A 14,699-nucleotide genomic window follows, 5' to 3' on the forward strand; every position below is an offset into this window, starting at 1 on the left:
CCAGAGAAGTGAAAACAACAAAAGAATTCAAAGGAGCAAAGGTCAACTTCACAAGCTTTTACATGAATATGTTTAAATCTCCATGTAATCAATTTCATCAACATTAGATACCAGGTCAACTTTTGGAGCTCCTAAGATTTGCCAGCACACTGTCTCTCCGCATTCCTCACACCCACAGCCCATTACAGCACCCATGGGCAGGAGATGAACTAAAAAGAACTGAGGGACTTTCCAAGCACCAGCAACTTATACATTCTTCAGTCACCAACAAAAAGCAATGTTATTTTTAACACTCGCAGTATCTCAATATTACACTGCTATTAAACAAAACACTTTGCAGGCAGCTGTCAAGCATACTCTGTGCAAACACTAAAAATGAAAGGAGCAATGTGAAACCCACACAGCCTTAACAGCATTCCTGTACGGTACACAGTGCGGTGGGATGATGAGATACAACCGATCAGCAAACACCTCTGTGATTCATCACACAGGAGGACGGACCCAGAGTGGCCCCTCATTTCATTCCTGATCTCTATTACGCTTCAGTTGCACTCTCTCTATGTTACGCAGCCTGCCTGCAGGGTGCTCCTGCTCAGCGCATGGCAGCACAGACCTGTCACTGTGCAGCCAGGCCCTTGGGCAGAGCTGCACTGCTGGGTGCCCTCAGAGGGCACGTGCAGCAGCCAGGCAGCTGAATTGCAGTCTACTACTTTTACCGCTTTTTCCATGTGTTCCTCTTCTAGTAACCCAATGCTGTGTTTACAACATCCATAGACTTTCACAGCAAGCAAAGCACAGCTGTTATGCAGATCAGCCTTGTTCATAATTCAGTAAATAAGTAAGGCACGGCACTTAAACAGCTACCCTGCTTCCAGGAAGGGCATGAGGTCCCACATAGAGGCCCCGTAGTCACCCCCAGGGGCACAAACCTGAATTTGGGGAGGAAATTTCATTGCCACAACGTATCACCTCTTGGGAGCCCTCCTGCTTGCCCGACACAATGTATTTTCCAGAATAAGAGTCAGATTTAGTCACTTTCCTTTTCTCCCATCCAAACCCGCAAACATCTGCCCACATCACAACTGTCTGACTGTGAGCACAAAATAACTGCTAAATACAGGTTTCCTGACTGGGGAAAGCTTCTTTACCTCGTATTGAATGTCACCATTGGTTTCCAATGCACAGAGCCAGGTCAGGAGGAGCCCCTCCCTCCTCTGAGCAGTGGATGCTGCACAGGGCTGTCCGGTCCCGCTCATCTGGCTCCTGGCTGCTGCACTGCAGCCCTTGCCAAGCTGCAGGCTGCTCACACACTGCTGGCACAGCACAGACCATGCACAGTGACTGCAGCTACATCCCAGGGCCCTCTCCACATTGAGCACCTGCCCAACACCCGCCTCCTGCCTGAGCACTAAGCTCGATGCTGGACACCTTGTCCCCATTATCACACACACACTGGCCCACACGATGCAGTCTTAGCACAGTGCATGTGCTTGATGTATCACAAGTACACAAACTGGTTATCGAGATTACAGAGGAAATCATGAATAGTGATAACTCAGCCAACTATGAACTACCTACTGCCAACTTCATCCCCACGGCTATTGCTCCTAGAGCTGCAAGCTAACAGCATCTCTTTGAGACACAGTGCTGCTGACCAAAGCACAATGCTTTCCTCACAGAAAAGTTCTATGTTTATGCCTTTCATAATTACAAATATCACACATGAGCAAATTCGCTCCTAGACCTCTCGGTAACCCACAGTAAGTGATAACACTGGAGAAAGCTGTAAGCAGCAGAAACTTTTCTGCTCCAGAAAAGAGCTTGGAAATTTTACCAACTCAACAGTAACTCTGTCAGATCAAATGGCTGAGAGCAGCTGGAAGTTCTGCACAACATTCTCCTGCCAATTCCTGCAAGGATTTGTGTATTAATAAACCGAAAAAGTAAAGAGTAAGAGTGAGAAGCAGAAGGAGGATATTTCCTATTTCTAAATCTACAGACCCACAACTCATATGGAAAAGATGTTTAAACTAACTGTCTGCCTTGAGGAAGTAACAGCCAGTGAAACTCTACTCACTGTAAACAAAAACATTCCAAAGTAAATGCAACTTGTGGAGGGTGCAGCGTGGGTCTGAAGCAATCACCCAGATGCCCTGAGTGCTGCTGGAGGAATCTCACAACGTTACACCTCAGCACTCATGGGCTGCCACATTCACTGAGCTACACACCTCTCTGACTGCAGGTCTTTAAAGGGATCTTAAAAACTAATGAAAAAGTGGGCAAATTAGAATAAAATTGATTTTTCCCTACATGTGACAGGTTGGAATAGGATAGTGTGAATATACTTCAGAATTTATGATTCAGGTTATATGAAATAATTTCACAGTTAACTTCTGCCTGCAATTGCTACATAAATGGTTCTGGCTATCTACACTTGCAGCAGTACAAATAATCAAAACCCTTGAATGCCAGACTCCTGCGTATGGAGGATAAAGGAAAGTGAAATGTAATACATGAAAATTCAAGTCTGTGTTTCAGTAGAAGCTCAAGTGCATTTAAGAATGCATGCTTGCTTAGAGAAGCTGTCATTCATGCTTTGCCTCCTATCATTAAAGAGGAAATAATCATTTGAAGTCATTTAAAGAGCTGCTCTTTCACAAGTGAAATGGGAATTTGAAAGTTATGAGAAAACAATACATTACACACAAGTTCTGACAAAACGTGTTTTTTTTTGCAACCTGAAAAATCAATCTGACATTGGATATTTATTTCTATATGCATGAACTGCTTGGAACTTGTCTATATTTTTGCTGTCAAACCAGTCGGGATGGAAGTTCTGCCGAATTCAATGTTTTAGTTACAGAGCTTTGGAGAGCATTGGAGTCCATATGGAAAGAATCAACGCTTACCTGTTTGTTTCCTTATCTTGTCAGATCTCCATTTAATTGCAAACAAGCTGATTCTCAGCTAACCTGAACCATCTCGCATCAAGATTTTACGCAAATAAATATTAAAAAAATGCAAAGATTATAAATTAGGGCAGACAAATCTGTAACTAGAATCACGCCTGCAAAGAGCATTCTATCAATATAGTGAAATGCTAATCTCCTAATTAACAACCTAATTAGGTAATTATGGCTTTGCAGAGGGATGCCTAAATGAAATATGACAACATGGTCACCTCTTTATATGGCACCTGTGGGCCTTTTCAGCTGTCACTGCAAAGAGTGCAATATCAATTTGAACAGATGACAAAGTGTTGTCATTTTTCATTCTGATATTGCACTGAATGGTTTAGACAGAAACAGTTTAGAAAAGCTGTAACTTGCTTTTTTTTTTTTTTTTTCCCCTAATTTAAATATGTGCAAACACTTTGCTTCATTTTTAATGTCTATGATTATGCTTATTCCTTCATATTGGCTAGCAAGCGTTACCTGACGCACACATTACATGTACAACGTTATACTGTGAGGGCCCAACACACTGGAATCACTACTGCCCAATTTCAGAGCCCATGTTCAGGAGAATTTCCCATCCAGAAAAAAGAAAAGGCATAACAACAACAAGAACAAACAGTTGTTTGAATTACACTCTTATGACTATTTATTTTACAATAACAAACAAATCCAGAATACCTTTTAAGTAACACATTGCAATTTCCATTTTATTTTCATTCCTGATGAATACCCTGTTCCAGAAACAAGGACGAGCAGGCCCTGTGCCAGCGATGCTGACCACATCTGCTTGCAAAGAGAACTGACAAGAAATACTTTCAGCAATGTGCGACACTTTTCCATGGAACCAAGATTTCTTGCTTGCCCCAATGATGATTTGTTATTGACATTATTGACATGATTGTTGTTAATATTTCCTAGGATGGGCAAATATAACATCAACCTACAAGCACTTGGCTAAAAGCATAGGCTCAGACTGCCCAAGTGTTAGATTATGGTTCCCATCCTGGCTCCTTTCACTATAGTACTCAATAGCCTAAAAATCCCACAACTGTTTCAAACACATTAAGAACCTCCAATTTTTAACAACGAAGACTAAAATAGAAAGCTTCAACACTTTCCCATTTTTTGGCCTATATAATACTGAGACTAAAGGAGGCTTTCTAAGGACACCTTCTATTTCTTTAGACTACTGTGAATGGATGCAGCACTTCCTGGACTTTCCTGAAAACGGAAAGTGCTCAGTTACAGAATTACTTGTGAGCTGCCTGTGCATCACTCACACAGCTGCTTTGTAAAGCCTGTTTGGAGGCACTGAAGCTGAACTGGACTCAAAGTTGTTAAAGTACGTGCAGGTCTGCAGCCCTACTGGTAATGGTCCAGACCCAGGACAAAGACCTGAGCTGCACTGTCCCTACAGCAGCCTGCAGGATCCACTGAGAGCCTCAGCAGCAAACACGCCCGCTGCTCCCCGATGTCAGTCTGCTGTTGGGCTCATGCAGCTGGAATCTGGCAGCAACTCATTGCACAAAACCCAGCTGCCTCTACTGGAGCGTATTCATCAGCCTACTCTCAAAGCTTTTACACTGCTATGTAACTGTATCACCACAGTTCTGACTGAAGGCAGTATTTCCCCTCCACGTGTCTGCTACAGTTTGAGATCCAGTTTCAGTTTTCCAGATGTAGCTTTTCAACAAAACTGAGCATTTCAGCCCTAGAAAATGTGAGCTCAGAGTACCAAAATGCTGACATCCCCAAGACATCAAGCCTCTGTGACAAATGTAACTGAACACATTCTTTATTCGTTCAGAAACAGATGAATCTCCACCTTCCCTGGCTTTCAACTTTTCTTTTGTCAAACTTACGGTCTTTCTCCCTCAAGGGCCAACAAAACACATTTAAGGAATTTTGTTTTGCTTTTGGAATAATTGATTTAGAATGGAAACAAGATAAGAGATTACTTCTGTGTTGTCTTCTACAAGAAAGTGAACTTACAGACAGCAGCTAGGTATCACAGTTTAATGAGGCTTCTCAATGCATTTACAGTTAATATTAAAACGCACACTAGGATCACTGTGAGTAGTATTGCTCAACAGAAAACCCTCATTTTGTCCCTTCTGACAGAGGAATGATGCAAGCAAAACATAAGACATTAAAGTCACTGCAAGTTGCATCTCAAACATGATGCAGTGTCACAACAATGATTACCTGTCATCCAAAGACAACCGGTTACAGTGCTGCTGCTGCTGCAATAGCACACTGTGTTCCAGGACCAGTGCTGTCTCTGTATCCCAACCTGAGGCATTAGCCCATTGCTGCCCACCATCCTGGAGAGGACCATAGGGCAGTCTGAGCCCTACACATCCCACGTGTATGATGTATCCCTGCCCTGGAGAGGCGTTGAGCTTCAGTCCTGCTCTACAGCAAGCAGCCTGCTCCCAGTGTTCTCATCCCCTTGGCTAAAGTAAAGGGCCTCTCACTGATGTATACACTGATCTACTTCTCACCCTGCCAAACTGCTCGAACTTCTTTGCTGACACAAAGGAAAAGCTACGCTAGAAGTCAGGAGTCGAGCGCATCATTCGTCGCAGTTGGGTGAAACAGTCACACCGAGTAAACAAGCTGGTTGTCCTTCACCACTTGAGTTCTTTCTGTATTAATATACGTACAAACAGTGATATCGTTTTTCTAAGCCTGATCCAAGTCAAGCGTCCATGAACAGATTTACTCTGAATCGGAAAAAAACAAACAACACAAGTGAGAGAATTTACTTCCAGCTGTGCACGTACCAGTCCCGCAGCCCACGCCGGCGTCCGCACCTCCGGCCGGGCAGGGCCGAATCCCGCAGCACCGCGCCCCGCCGGCAGGGGAGCAACGAGGTCAGGCGCGAGCCTCGCCCCGACGTCACGGAAACGGAGCTGCGGAACGCGAACCGCTCCCGCCCGCACGGCCCGGGCCTCCTCCGCTCCGCACAGCCGGCCGGGGCGCGGGGCGGCAGCTCAGGGAACGAGTCGCGGACCGCAGCCCGAAGGGACACCGTGTGGATGGCACCGGGCACGCCCCGCCCGAGGGTCCCGTTCCCCTCCACACTTACGGGCTGCGGCGCTACGCGGAGCCGGGCCGGGCACCGCCTCCCCCCGCCGGCGGGCCGGGCAGCGCTTCCGGGGCCGGGGAACGCCGCGGCAGCGACAGAGCTGGGCCGCGCCGCGACCCGGAAGCGCCGCCCCCGGAAGAGGAGCCGCGGCGGGCGCTCCGCATCGCGCATGCGCACAGCGGTGGCGGGCTCCGTTCCCTCGGCGGCGTCGTGCGCTGCCCGGCGCGGGAGCGGCTCGGTCGTGTCCGCGGTGCTGTGGTACAAACAGGCCGGGGCGCACCAAGGGCTGCAGGGAGCGGGCCGCCTTCCGCAAAGGATGCGTGACCGAGCGACTTCGCAGTGACGTGTTCATAAACGTTACGATTAAACACGCAGTTAGTGACTCTTCGAGTAGAAACACACAAAAAATCCCTTGAAACAGCCTTGTAAATTTTTAATGAAGAAAACTATTGTCAGTTTGCAGCTGCACCGACTGCAGATGAAGATGCGCAGTGCAGCGCTAGCAGATGGCACCCGGCCTGCTCCCAAACTCTGGTTATCTTTTAGCCCAGGACGTGCATTGCTGTCACGGTTTGAAGCTGGCTGTTCTCAGCACGGCACGGCTGGACATCAGCCATAACTCGGCTGCGCTGTGCTGGGGATGTGCGGGACAAAGCTGCCACCGAACCGAAGTGCTGTGCAGCTCGTGCAGCTCTACTAAAGCACGCCTGTCTGTCTGTGAAGCCTCGCACTTGGTGGACAAATGAAACCTGACTTGCAAAATATTCGAAATAACGAGGACAAAACAGCTCTTTGGAGCAGCAGTTTTAATAAAGCTGGATGCCACTAAGAACATGATTGTTCACACCAGCAATGGCCTCAATAATGAAGATGATTAGAGAACGTGCACTAAGTGCCTGAAGGAGCAGTACAAGTGTTGTTAAACCAGAAATAGCCACGGCGGGTGAACATCTCCCACAGGACGCGGTGAGGGACCCCACATCAAACAGGTGATGTCGGAGTGATGGTGCTGAGGTGACGTGGTGCTGTCAGCCGTGATCGACAAGAGAGCAGTGGGAGCTGTGGAGGAAGATGAAGAGCTCTTTTGGCCACGCGGATCCTGCGCCGTCAGCTGCACATCTAGGAAATGTCAGAGAGAGGAAGAGGTTTGGGTTTGGACGTGACTCCTTTTAGCTGAGCTGTCCATCAAGGACGGAGCACATCCCCGCCGAGCACGGTCCCAGTTCGTGCCGGGGCTTCCCAGCGCCGAACCGAGTCCGTGTTAATGCCGTCACACCTCGCAGCGGGAGGGCACTGCTCACAGCGCAGCGACAGCGCACGGCCGTGCAGGTAAGGGAGCGGGTAAGGGAGCGGGTAAGGGAGCGGGTAAGGGAGCCGCGGGGGTCGGCGGGGATCTGAAGGTAACAGCGCGGGGGCTGAGCCGCTGTTTGCGTTATGTGACACGTCACACCTGTCACGGCCCCGTGCTGTTTGCAGCAGAGCTGAGGTAACATAACTTCGGAAAGCCGGGCGCCCCTCCGCTCCGAAGCGACGCCCCCGAAAGCTCAGCCGTCTGACACCTTAACGGCTCCCCGGACAGCCCACGCTCGGGGCGCTGCCACGCGCTGCCCGCGGCCGCTCTCACGCCATCTCAGGCAGCCGCGGGCCCGGCTCCGTGGCGGCGCGGAGGGGAGGCTGGGCCTCCGCCGGGGCGCTCCCATAGCAACGGAAGGGGCGGGGCCGGAGCGGCTTTCGTCCGGCCCACGTGACCGTTCGAACGGCCCAATCGCAAGTTTCTCGGCCGAGGGGGCGGGGGCTCCGCGGGGGCCGGGCGGGCACGGCACCGCCCCGCCAGCGCCGGTTGGCCGGAGCGTCCGCCCGCGGCCGCGCCGATTGGCCGCCCGGCCCGCCGCTCCGGGCGGAGGCCGCCCCCCGGGGAGCGCCGCGGCGGTCGGGCCCGGCGGGAGGGCGACCCCGCGGGCCGGGGCGGGGCGGCGGCGGGCACGCCCGGCGGGGCGGGGCGGGCGGGAGGGGCGGCGCGGAGCGGGGCGGGGCGCGGCGGCTCGTCCTGTGCCGCGGCCGCTGCCGGCTCACAGGGTGACACGTCTGCAGGGTGAGTGAGTGGCATTGGCAGGCTGTCAATCCCTCACCGGAGCGGCCATCAAACAACATAAAGCACACACAGTCACCGGGCGGCCGCGCTCATAAATCCCCGCCGGCTGATATTTTTGCACGTTGCTTTGCACAGAGTGTGTAATTAATTTTTTTACAGTTCTTTCCCCTCGATTTCCGCTCTTTTCTTTGCGCGAGTTCAAACTTCTGCTCCTCGCCGTCCCCCCGCGCACAGACCCGGGATCGTTTCGTTCTTTTTGGGGGGAGGGCCATTAATTTTTCCCTCTGCGATTGTGTTTTCGTGGCGTTTTTATGTCGCGATCCGGGGTGGGGGCCGCTCGGTTTGTTGTGCTTTTTGCTCTTTGTCCTCCTCCCAACTTCTGCGGGATCTGAAACCAACTTTGGGCATTTTGTATTTTTTTTTTTTTACTTTTTTTTTTTTTTTTTTTTGCCTTTTCGCCAAGAAGATTTTTGGACAAGTGGGGAAAAGACATAGAAAGCAACAATAAAAACAATAATAGCAAAGGATAATAATAATACCACTACTACTAATAAAAAGCTGTGGAGGAAGATCGTTCCGGGGACAGGCAGAGCGGCGCAGCCCGGCCCGGCACAGGCATGGTGCAGACGGGAGAAGACTGTAACTAAAGCAGAGTGATTTACCGCGCCGGAGAGAAGAGCGTGGAACCAGCCGCCGCCGCCGCCGGCACCGCCGCTCCTTCGGCCGCCGTCGTCGTTTTGGTTTTCGCCTTTTTTTTTTTGCCTCTTGCCGTTGCGGAGCGAGCGGCGGGGCCGAGCCGGGGCGCTCAGTGCCCCCGCGGCGCGGGGCCATGGACGAGCAGTCCCGCATGCTGCAGACCCTGGCGGGCGTCAACCTGGCGGGGCACTCCGTGCAGGGGGGCATGGCCCTGCCGCCTCCCCACGGACACGACGGGGCCGACGGCGACGGCAGGAAGCAGGACATCGGGGACATCCTGCACCAGATCATGACCATCACCGACCAAAGCCTGGACGAGGCGCAAGCAAAGTTGGTGTCTCGTTACGCCTTGTCTGTCGGTGCGCGTGGGGCGCGCCGCTCCGGCCCGGGGAGCGCGGCCGGGAGAGAACTTCTGGCGCCGGAGGAGCCCGCGAGGCGAGCGGGGCGCGGCCGAAGCGCCGTTTAATGCCTTTCGCCGCGCAGTAAATGCGGGAGCGGGAGGCGCTCGAGCCGGCCCCGTCCCGCGCCGGCCCCGCGTCCGTCTGTCCGTCTGTCCGCGGGCCCCGGGCCGGGCCGCAACTTTCCGCGCCGTTCGCCCGTGCCCGGCGCGGCGGGAGATGGATGGCGGCGCCGAGCAGACACCGCCGCGGGGGGAGAGCCGCGGCCGTCCTAAATCACCGCCGTACTAAACAAAGCGCGGCCCGGGCCGCTCCGCAATAAATCAGACCCGGACGGCGCTGATTTACGCCGCGCGCACCGGGGCCCGGCCCGGCCCGGCGCTAAGAGGCGCCGCCGCGGTGCCGCACGGAGCGCCGGCCCCGCACGGTCCGCTCCTGGCGCGGGCCGGGGCCGAATTTCGGGGCCGATTTCGGGGCCCGATGCCGGGCTCTGCGGGCGGCCTGGCGGCGCGGCGCGGCGGGCGCCATGTTCGCGGCGGGCGCTAACGCTGTGTGTGCTCTCTTGCAGGAAGCACGCGCTGAACTGCCACAGGATGAAGCCCGCGCTCTTCAGCGTCCTCTGCGAGATCAAGGAGAAAACAGGTAAGGGCCGGCCCGCGCCGCAGCCATCTTGAGCCCTCCTCCGCCGCGCCTCGGCGCTGCCGCCCGCAGCTCGGCCGCGGCCCTCCGCCGCCCGCGGGATGCGCCCGGCCCGGTCCGGCCCTGCCCTGCCCTGCCCTGCCTTGCGCTGCCCGCGGTACCGGCGCGCAGCGGCACCCGGCAGCGCCCGGCCCGGCCCCGGATCCGCCGCGTACAGCGCCGGCAGCGCCGCGAGGGAAGTGCTCGAGAGGGACGGGCAGTGCCAAAGTGACGGATGCGGCCGCGCGTGCAGAGCAGCTTCGCGTTGGCAGCTGGCGGGCGGTGGTGTTTGAAATACTGAAATTATGGTCGGTGCACAACAACGTTTTTTTCCGTGCAACATTAATGAGACGGGAATGAATGCCGCGTTTTGCTTGAAGGCGTTTGAAGGGATTTTTGCAGATTTCCTACATCGCTGAAGTTACAGAGATTTTTTTTTTTTTTTTTTTAAAATAAGGCAATTTTGAAAAAGATGGTGCCCTGCATTATGAGAATAAGGACTTTTTTGACTTTTTTTTTTTTTCTTTTCCTTTTTCCTAATCTGGCCTTAAAAACGAACACCTGCACTCGTTTGCTTTTTAGCTGTGTTTGATGCTCCACTGCAGCCCTCTTAGTCGCAAGCTGAAAAAATGGGGTTATAGAGGGAAGCGGCCACCTCGTGCACGCAGCAGAGCTCAGCGGAGCTGCCCGGTGCGCGGCTGTCGGTGCAGTTGGTGCGCGGTGTGCACGGGCTCCTGTGCCGCCGGGTCCCGCTTCAGCTCTGCTGATGGCTGAGGGCTGGATATTGGCTGCGCTGCAAATATGAAGATTGATTCCACGTTATACTGCGTGACATTACCTCAGATAAGGAGCGCGATCCCCTCTGCCTCCCCCCTGCCTGCGCGGTGCCCCTCCATCCGCGGCTCCTGTTTGTTTTCCTGCCCTGAACTTTGTGCCCGTGCAGCGGTGCCGGCAGCGGCCCCTGCTTGTGCTGAGCCGGAGCGGGCGTGAGTCCTGGGGTCCTGTGACCCTGTGCGTGCAGGGGGCTTGGGGAGCACAGCCAGCCCCTGGCAGGGCTGTCCCCGGAACACCCCAGGCTGTCCAAGGGTTGCTGCTGGCAGTGAGTGTTTGCTGGTGCTGCTATTTGTGCAGAAGTAAAAGGGAACCCGAGAAGGTTCTGAGATTTGAGATGTTTTTGAGTGTTTCAGTGACAACGTGCGAGCTGAGATCCAGCCTTTGTGCTCCAAGCAGCCCAGCCAAGTTTTCGAGTTACCTCTGGTAGAACAGCCGAGGACCCACGGGGAAGGGGAGGACCCTGTGAGGAAAGGAGGGAGCTTGCCAGGCCCAGCAGCACCTGCCCAGACAGGAGCTGGGTCATGGGGACCTGCCTCCAGGGCTCCTGGAGCTCCTGTGTCCGCGTGCAGCACTGAGAATGGAGCACAAATCCTGGCATATCTCCTGTAAACTGTTTTCATAGGGAACAGCTCAAACAGTTCAGAACTGTAAGGACAAGCAGTCTGAGTGGCATTAATGCAGGGGCTCCCTGCATTGTCTGCTTAGTGTCGTGGTCCAGGTTCCCAGATTGGACTGTGCTCTGGGATTCAATGCTTTTTCCTCAGAACCGAAGTTTACCTTGGTGCTGGCAGTAGGATCCGTGTGGTGGCTTCGTCATTCCCTTCTGAGGGGTGAGAAGGGAGCCTGCAGCCAGTGCACAGCGTGCAATCGCAGTCATGTCTGCTCTGAAATAAGGAATGCAATATTTGAGTCAGATTTATGTTGAATTATGTTCTTTTTTATGCTTTACTGATGTTCAGTACAGTCAGCGAGTACTTTGTGAGGGTGGCAGAGAGACAATAAGTGGAGGAATCTCCAGCTTAGGTTGAGCAGCGCCGTCATGTCCCAGCATGAGTTAATGGATGCTTTGCATCTGAAGCCTTTCTGCTGTGCACTTAGGGTTAGGCGATCGTTTTTTTTTCCATGTGAGGTATTTCCATGTACAAAGCAAGTCACCGTGCTCGCCGAATCTAGCCTGACATTTCTTTTTTAACATTTTAACATTTAAGAAAGTGCTGCATAATGCACTTAAAAGCTTTGCAGGTATTAATAGAAACGTGCATTCTTAGAGGCAACCACAAGGTAGCATGGTTTTCATAAGGAAACTAAATGCCATGGATTTCTTTAATTAGTTGAAGGAAGAATGTTGCCCGAAGTTCTCCTGAAGCCCCTCTGGTGCACATGCAGACGGGCGGTCGGGGCCGGTGGGCTCTGCTGGCGGTGCTGTGCCTGCTCTGGGAGGTGCCTCTCAGAAGCCCTCGCGTCGCAGTCGGGGCGCGCAGCTCATCTGTTGCGTTCCTGAGTGTCCGTCTGTCTGCGGCGCCCAGCAGCAGGAAGCCAGAACTGAGCTGTGCCTTTGTTTTTTTAAACCTCTCCTATTTGTGCACTAAAAATCCTTGGGATCGGTGGCTTGATTAATCCTCTGTTAGCACAGTGCTGTACCTGAGGTACTGGTTATTCTCACGGAGACAAGAAATGAAAATGTATTAATTCTTACAATCTTAAAACAGTTAGGGAATTGCAATTATTTCCCAGTGGGATGACATAGAAGTACGTCTGTGACTGTGTTGATAGCTGATTATTTTTGTCTTCAGAAATCTTTTCTGTGGGGAGGAGCACACTTATATAAAAACATCTGAATGCAGGCATGCATTCGTGGATGCATTTATTTATTTATTTGCGTAAGTCTAACAAAAACAATGATAGCTGCCAAGCAAACCCTAATTTACTGTCACCGCAAACCCTAAATAGCATTCATTTACTAGTAAAGCCTAATGGCATACATGATGGTTTGCCAGATTTGTGGCCTTTGTGAGGCTTATAAGCAGGACTGACTTGGGAAGATCATAAAACTTAATGAACTTCTCGACTGCAGGAGGTGTCCGCAGGGGGAGAAAAGGCCTGCTTGGCTGGTTGGGCTGCTTGAACTATTTTTTATGTCTAAAGAGAGAGGAAGAAAATGTTCATTAAAAATATTCTCCTCTTGTACAGAATTTTGTTTTAAAGAATGAAAGAAAGAAAGAAATAGGCCAGACCAGTAGTGAAATTAACCACGAGGGTCATTTCTTGCCGTTCTTCACGTGAGCTAAAACATTTTTGTTGCTTTAACTGTGAAGTACCACGTAGTGCCGTTCTGAAGATTAAAGGTCTGTATCGTGCCCTTCCGTGCTGCAGCGCTCGTTATTGATGAAAATGGCCCAACTCTTTCAGAAACACCCCTTGTCAATATGCTGCACCATCTGTAAGCTGCCTGATAGGTGACTCGCGGGGAAGAACTTGCTTTTTGCCTCTTCTCCTACAACAATTTGAAGATATTAACCCCTTTTTGTCGCTTCTTTTTTTCTTTTTTTTCTTTTTTTGAATTGTAGCACGGTGTCATTCCCTTGTGTTACATAAATTTCAGCTTTTCGCCGTGTGTAAATTATTATTCAGTGCATCTAACTTGCAATAATTTATCATAATGTGCAATGTAACAATGCGATCTGAATGTTAGAGGATTCAAATGAAACCGTGAAGTGGCACTGATGGCACACGTGGACGTGTATGTGTGTGTACGTATGTTAGCCATTTCCTTAACACCAACTGTGCTGTTATTGTTTCTCAGTTCAGCTATTTAAAATACCGATGTGCAGTCCTGGTGTTATTTTCAAGATGCTGAATACCTATTTCTGATGTACCCTGACTGCATGAGGAAATAAACACCGTGTGTTTATGTGAATGCATCTTTTCTTCGGTGTAATTGTTTAGCTTTTGTTTCCTTTCTCATGCTTCATGTCCTAGATTTTTCCTTGAATCATCGGTTCTACTTCTGAATGGTATTTTTTTTAATTATCAGCAGATGTATTTCAAAGGAAGACATGCGGTGGAATATTGGGTTGGTTACAGTGTCCTTATGGCAGAGGCATTGCTCTTCTTCATTAATGTCCTTCTAGAAAAAAACAAATTGGATAAATATCCCGTGTGTCGTTTGGTCATCTGGTTCAAATGTACCCACAATCACAGTTCTCCCTTTGGTGAATTTCTAACAGGACGTGGGGATCATTTTCATTAGAAAAAACTGGGATACTTTGTCTTGCAGAACCTGTACCTGCAGCGTGCCTTCGGAGCACAGCTCTGATGGTGCTCCCTGCTGCCGTTCAGTACCAGTCGTCATGTGGATTACCAGGATTTGTACTTCCAGGTCTTTTTTTTTTTCTTTTTTTTTTTTTTTTTTTGCCCTCCGTGAAGGGTAAATGTGGACGTACTTGTCGATAGTAATTGAAGTAGGAGCAGGGATTCATTTTATTTTATAGCTATTTTTAAGGTCCTTCATTTTATTTTTGAATTTGACACATTCACTTGTGTGAAAATGGCAAATTCTGTGAGCTACCGTGCAGTTTATTTTAGGGTGCCTGTTGTAAGTTAAGGAATTTTTGCATTGAGAGATAAATTATAATAATAGCAGGCAGTGAATGCAAAAGAGCCCCTTTCTGCAGGATTTAACACGTTTATCAAACTCTATTCCTACTGCTTTCAATGAAAAAGTTGTACCACGCAGATATTACACTGTCTTTTTTCAATTTAAATATTGATTTGTGTGAAACATTAATATAATGATACTTACAGACTACTGTAGACAAATATAAGCAGAATTAGATGCACTAAATTGTTTCAGATGTAATACAATATTAAAATATATAGAAAGGCTATATTAATAATTATGTAGCAGGGAAAGAGAGTCCAGTTAGTATCTGCTCTCAGTTTTTAGGCTGCTT

General features: G+C 50.6%; 2 protein-coding genes across 6 annotated transcripts in view; one reads left to right on the top strand and one right to left on the bottom strand.

Annotated features, from left to right (window-relative positions):
- The window catches only part of MAPKAP1 (MAPK associated protein 1), an 85,265-nt gene extending 79,088 nt beyond the window's left edge, over positions 1–6,177 (bottom strand). For 2 of the 3 annotated variants that reach the window (XM_072352375.1, XM_072352377.1), the window contains exon 1: positions 5,744–5,872. The gene's annotated coding sequence lies outside the window, so the exon portion shown is untranslated. Of the gene's footprint in view, positions 1–5,743; positions 5,873–6,048 lie in introns of those variants that run through there. The other variant, XM_072352376.1, reaches the window with a different exon arrangement.
- Positions 6,178–6,208: 31 nt separating this feature from the next.
- PBX3 (PBX homeobox 3) overlaps positions 6,209–14,699 on the top strand; it is a 97,504-nt gene continuing 89,013 nt past the window's right edge. For 2 of the 3 annotated variants that reach the window (XM_072352378.1, XM_072352380.1), the window contains exons 1-2: positions 8,834–9,166; positions 9,803–9,876. In XM_072352378.1, the coding sequence (XP_072208479.1) occupies positions 8,970–9,166; positions 9,803–9,876 (271 nt within the window). In that variant the 5' untranslated portion in view covers positions 8,834–8,969. Of the gene's footprint in view, positions 7,378–8,833; positions 9,167–9,802; positions 9,877–14,699 lie in introns of those variants that run through there. The other variant, XM_072352379.1, reaches the window with a different exon arrangement.

The sequence above is a fragment of the Excalfactoria chinensis genome, chromosome 18, assembly GCF_039878825.1.
Source record: "Excalfactoria chinensis isolate bCotChi1 chromosome 18, bCotChi1.hap2, whole genome shotgun sequence".
Taxonomy (NCBI): domain Eukaryota; kingdom Metazoa; phylum Chordata; class Aves; order Galliformes; family Phasianidae; genus Excalfactoria; species Excalfactoria chinensis.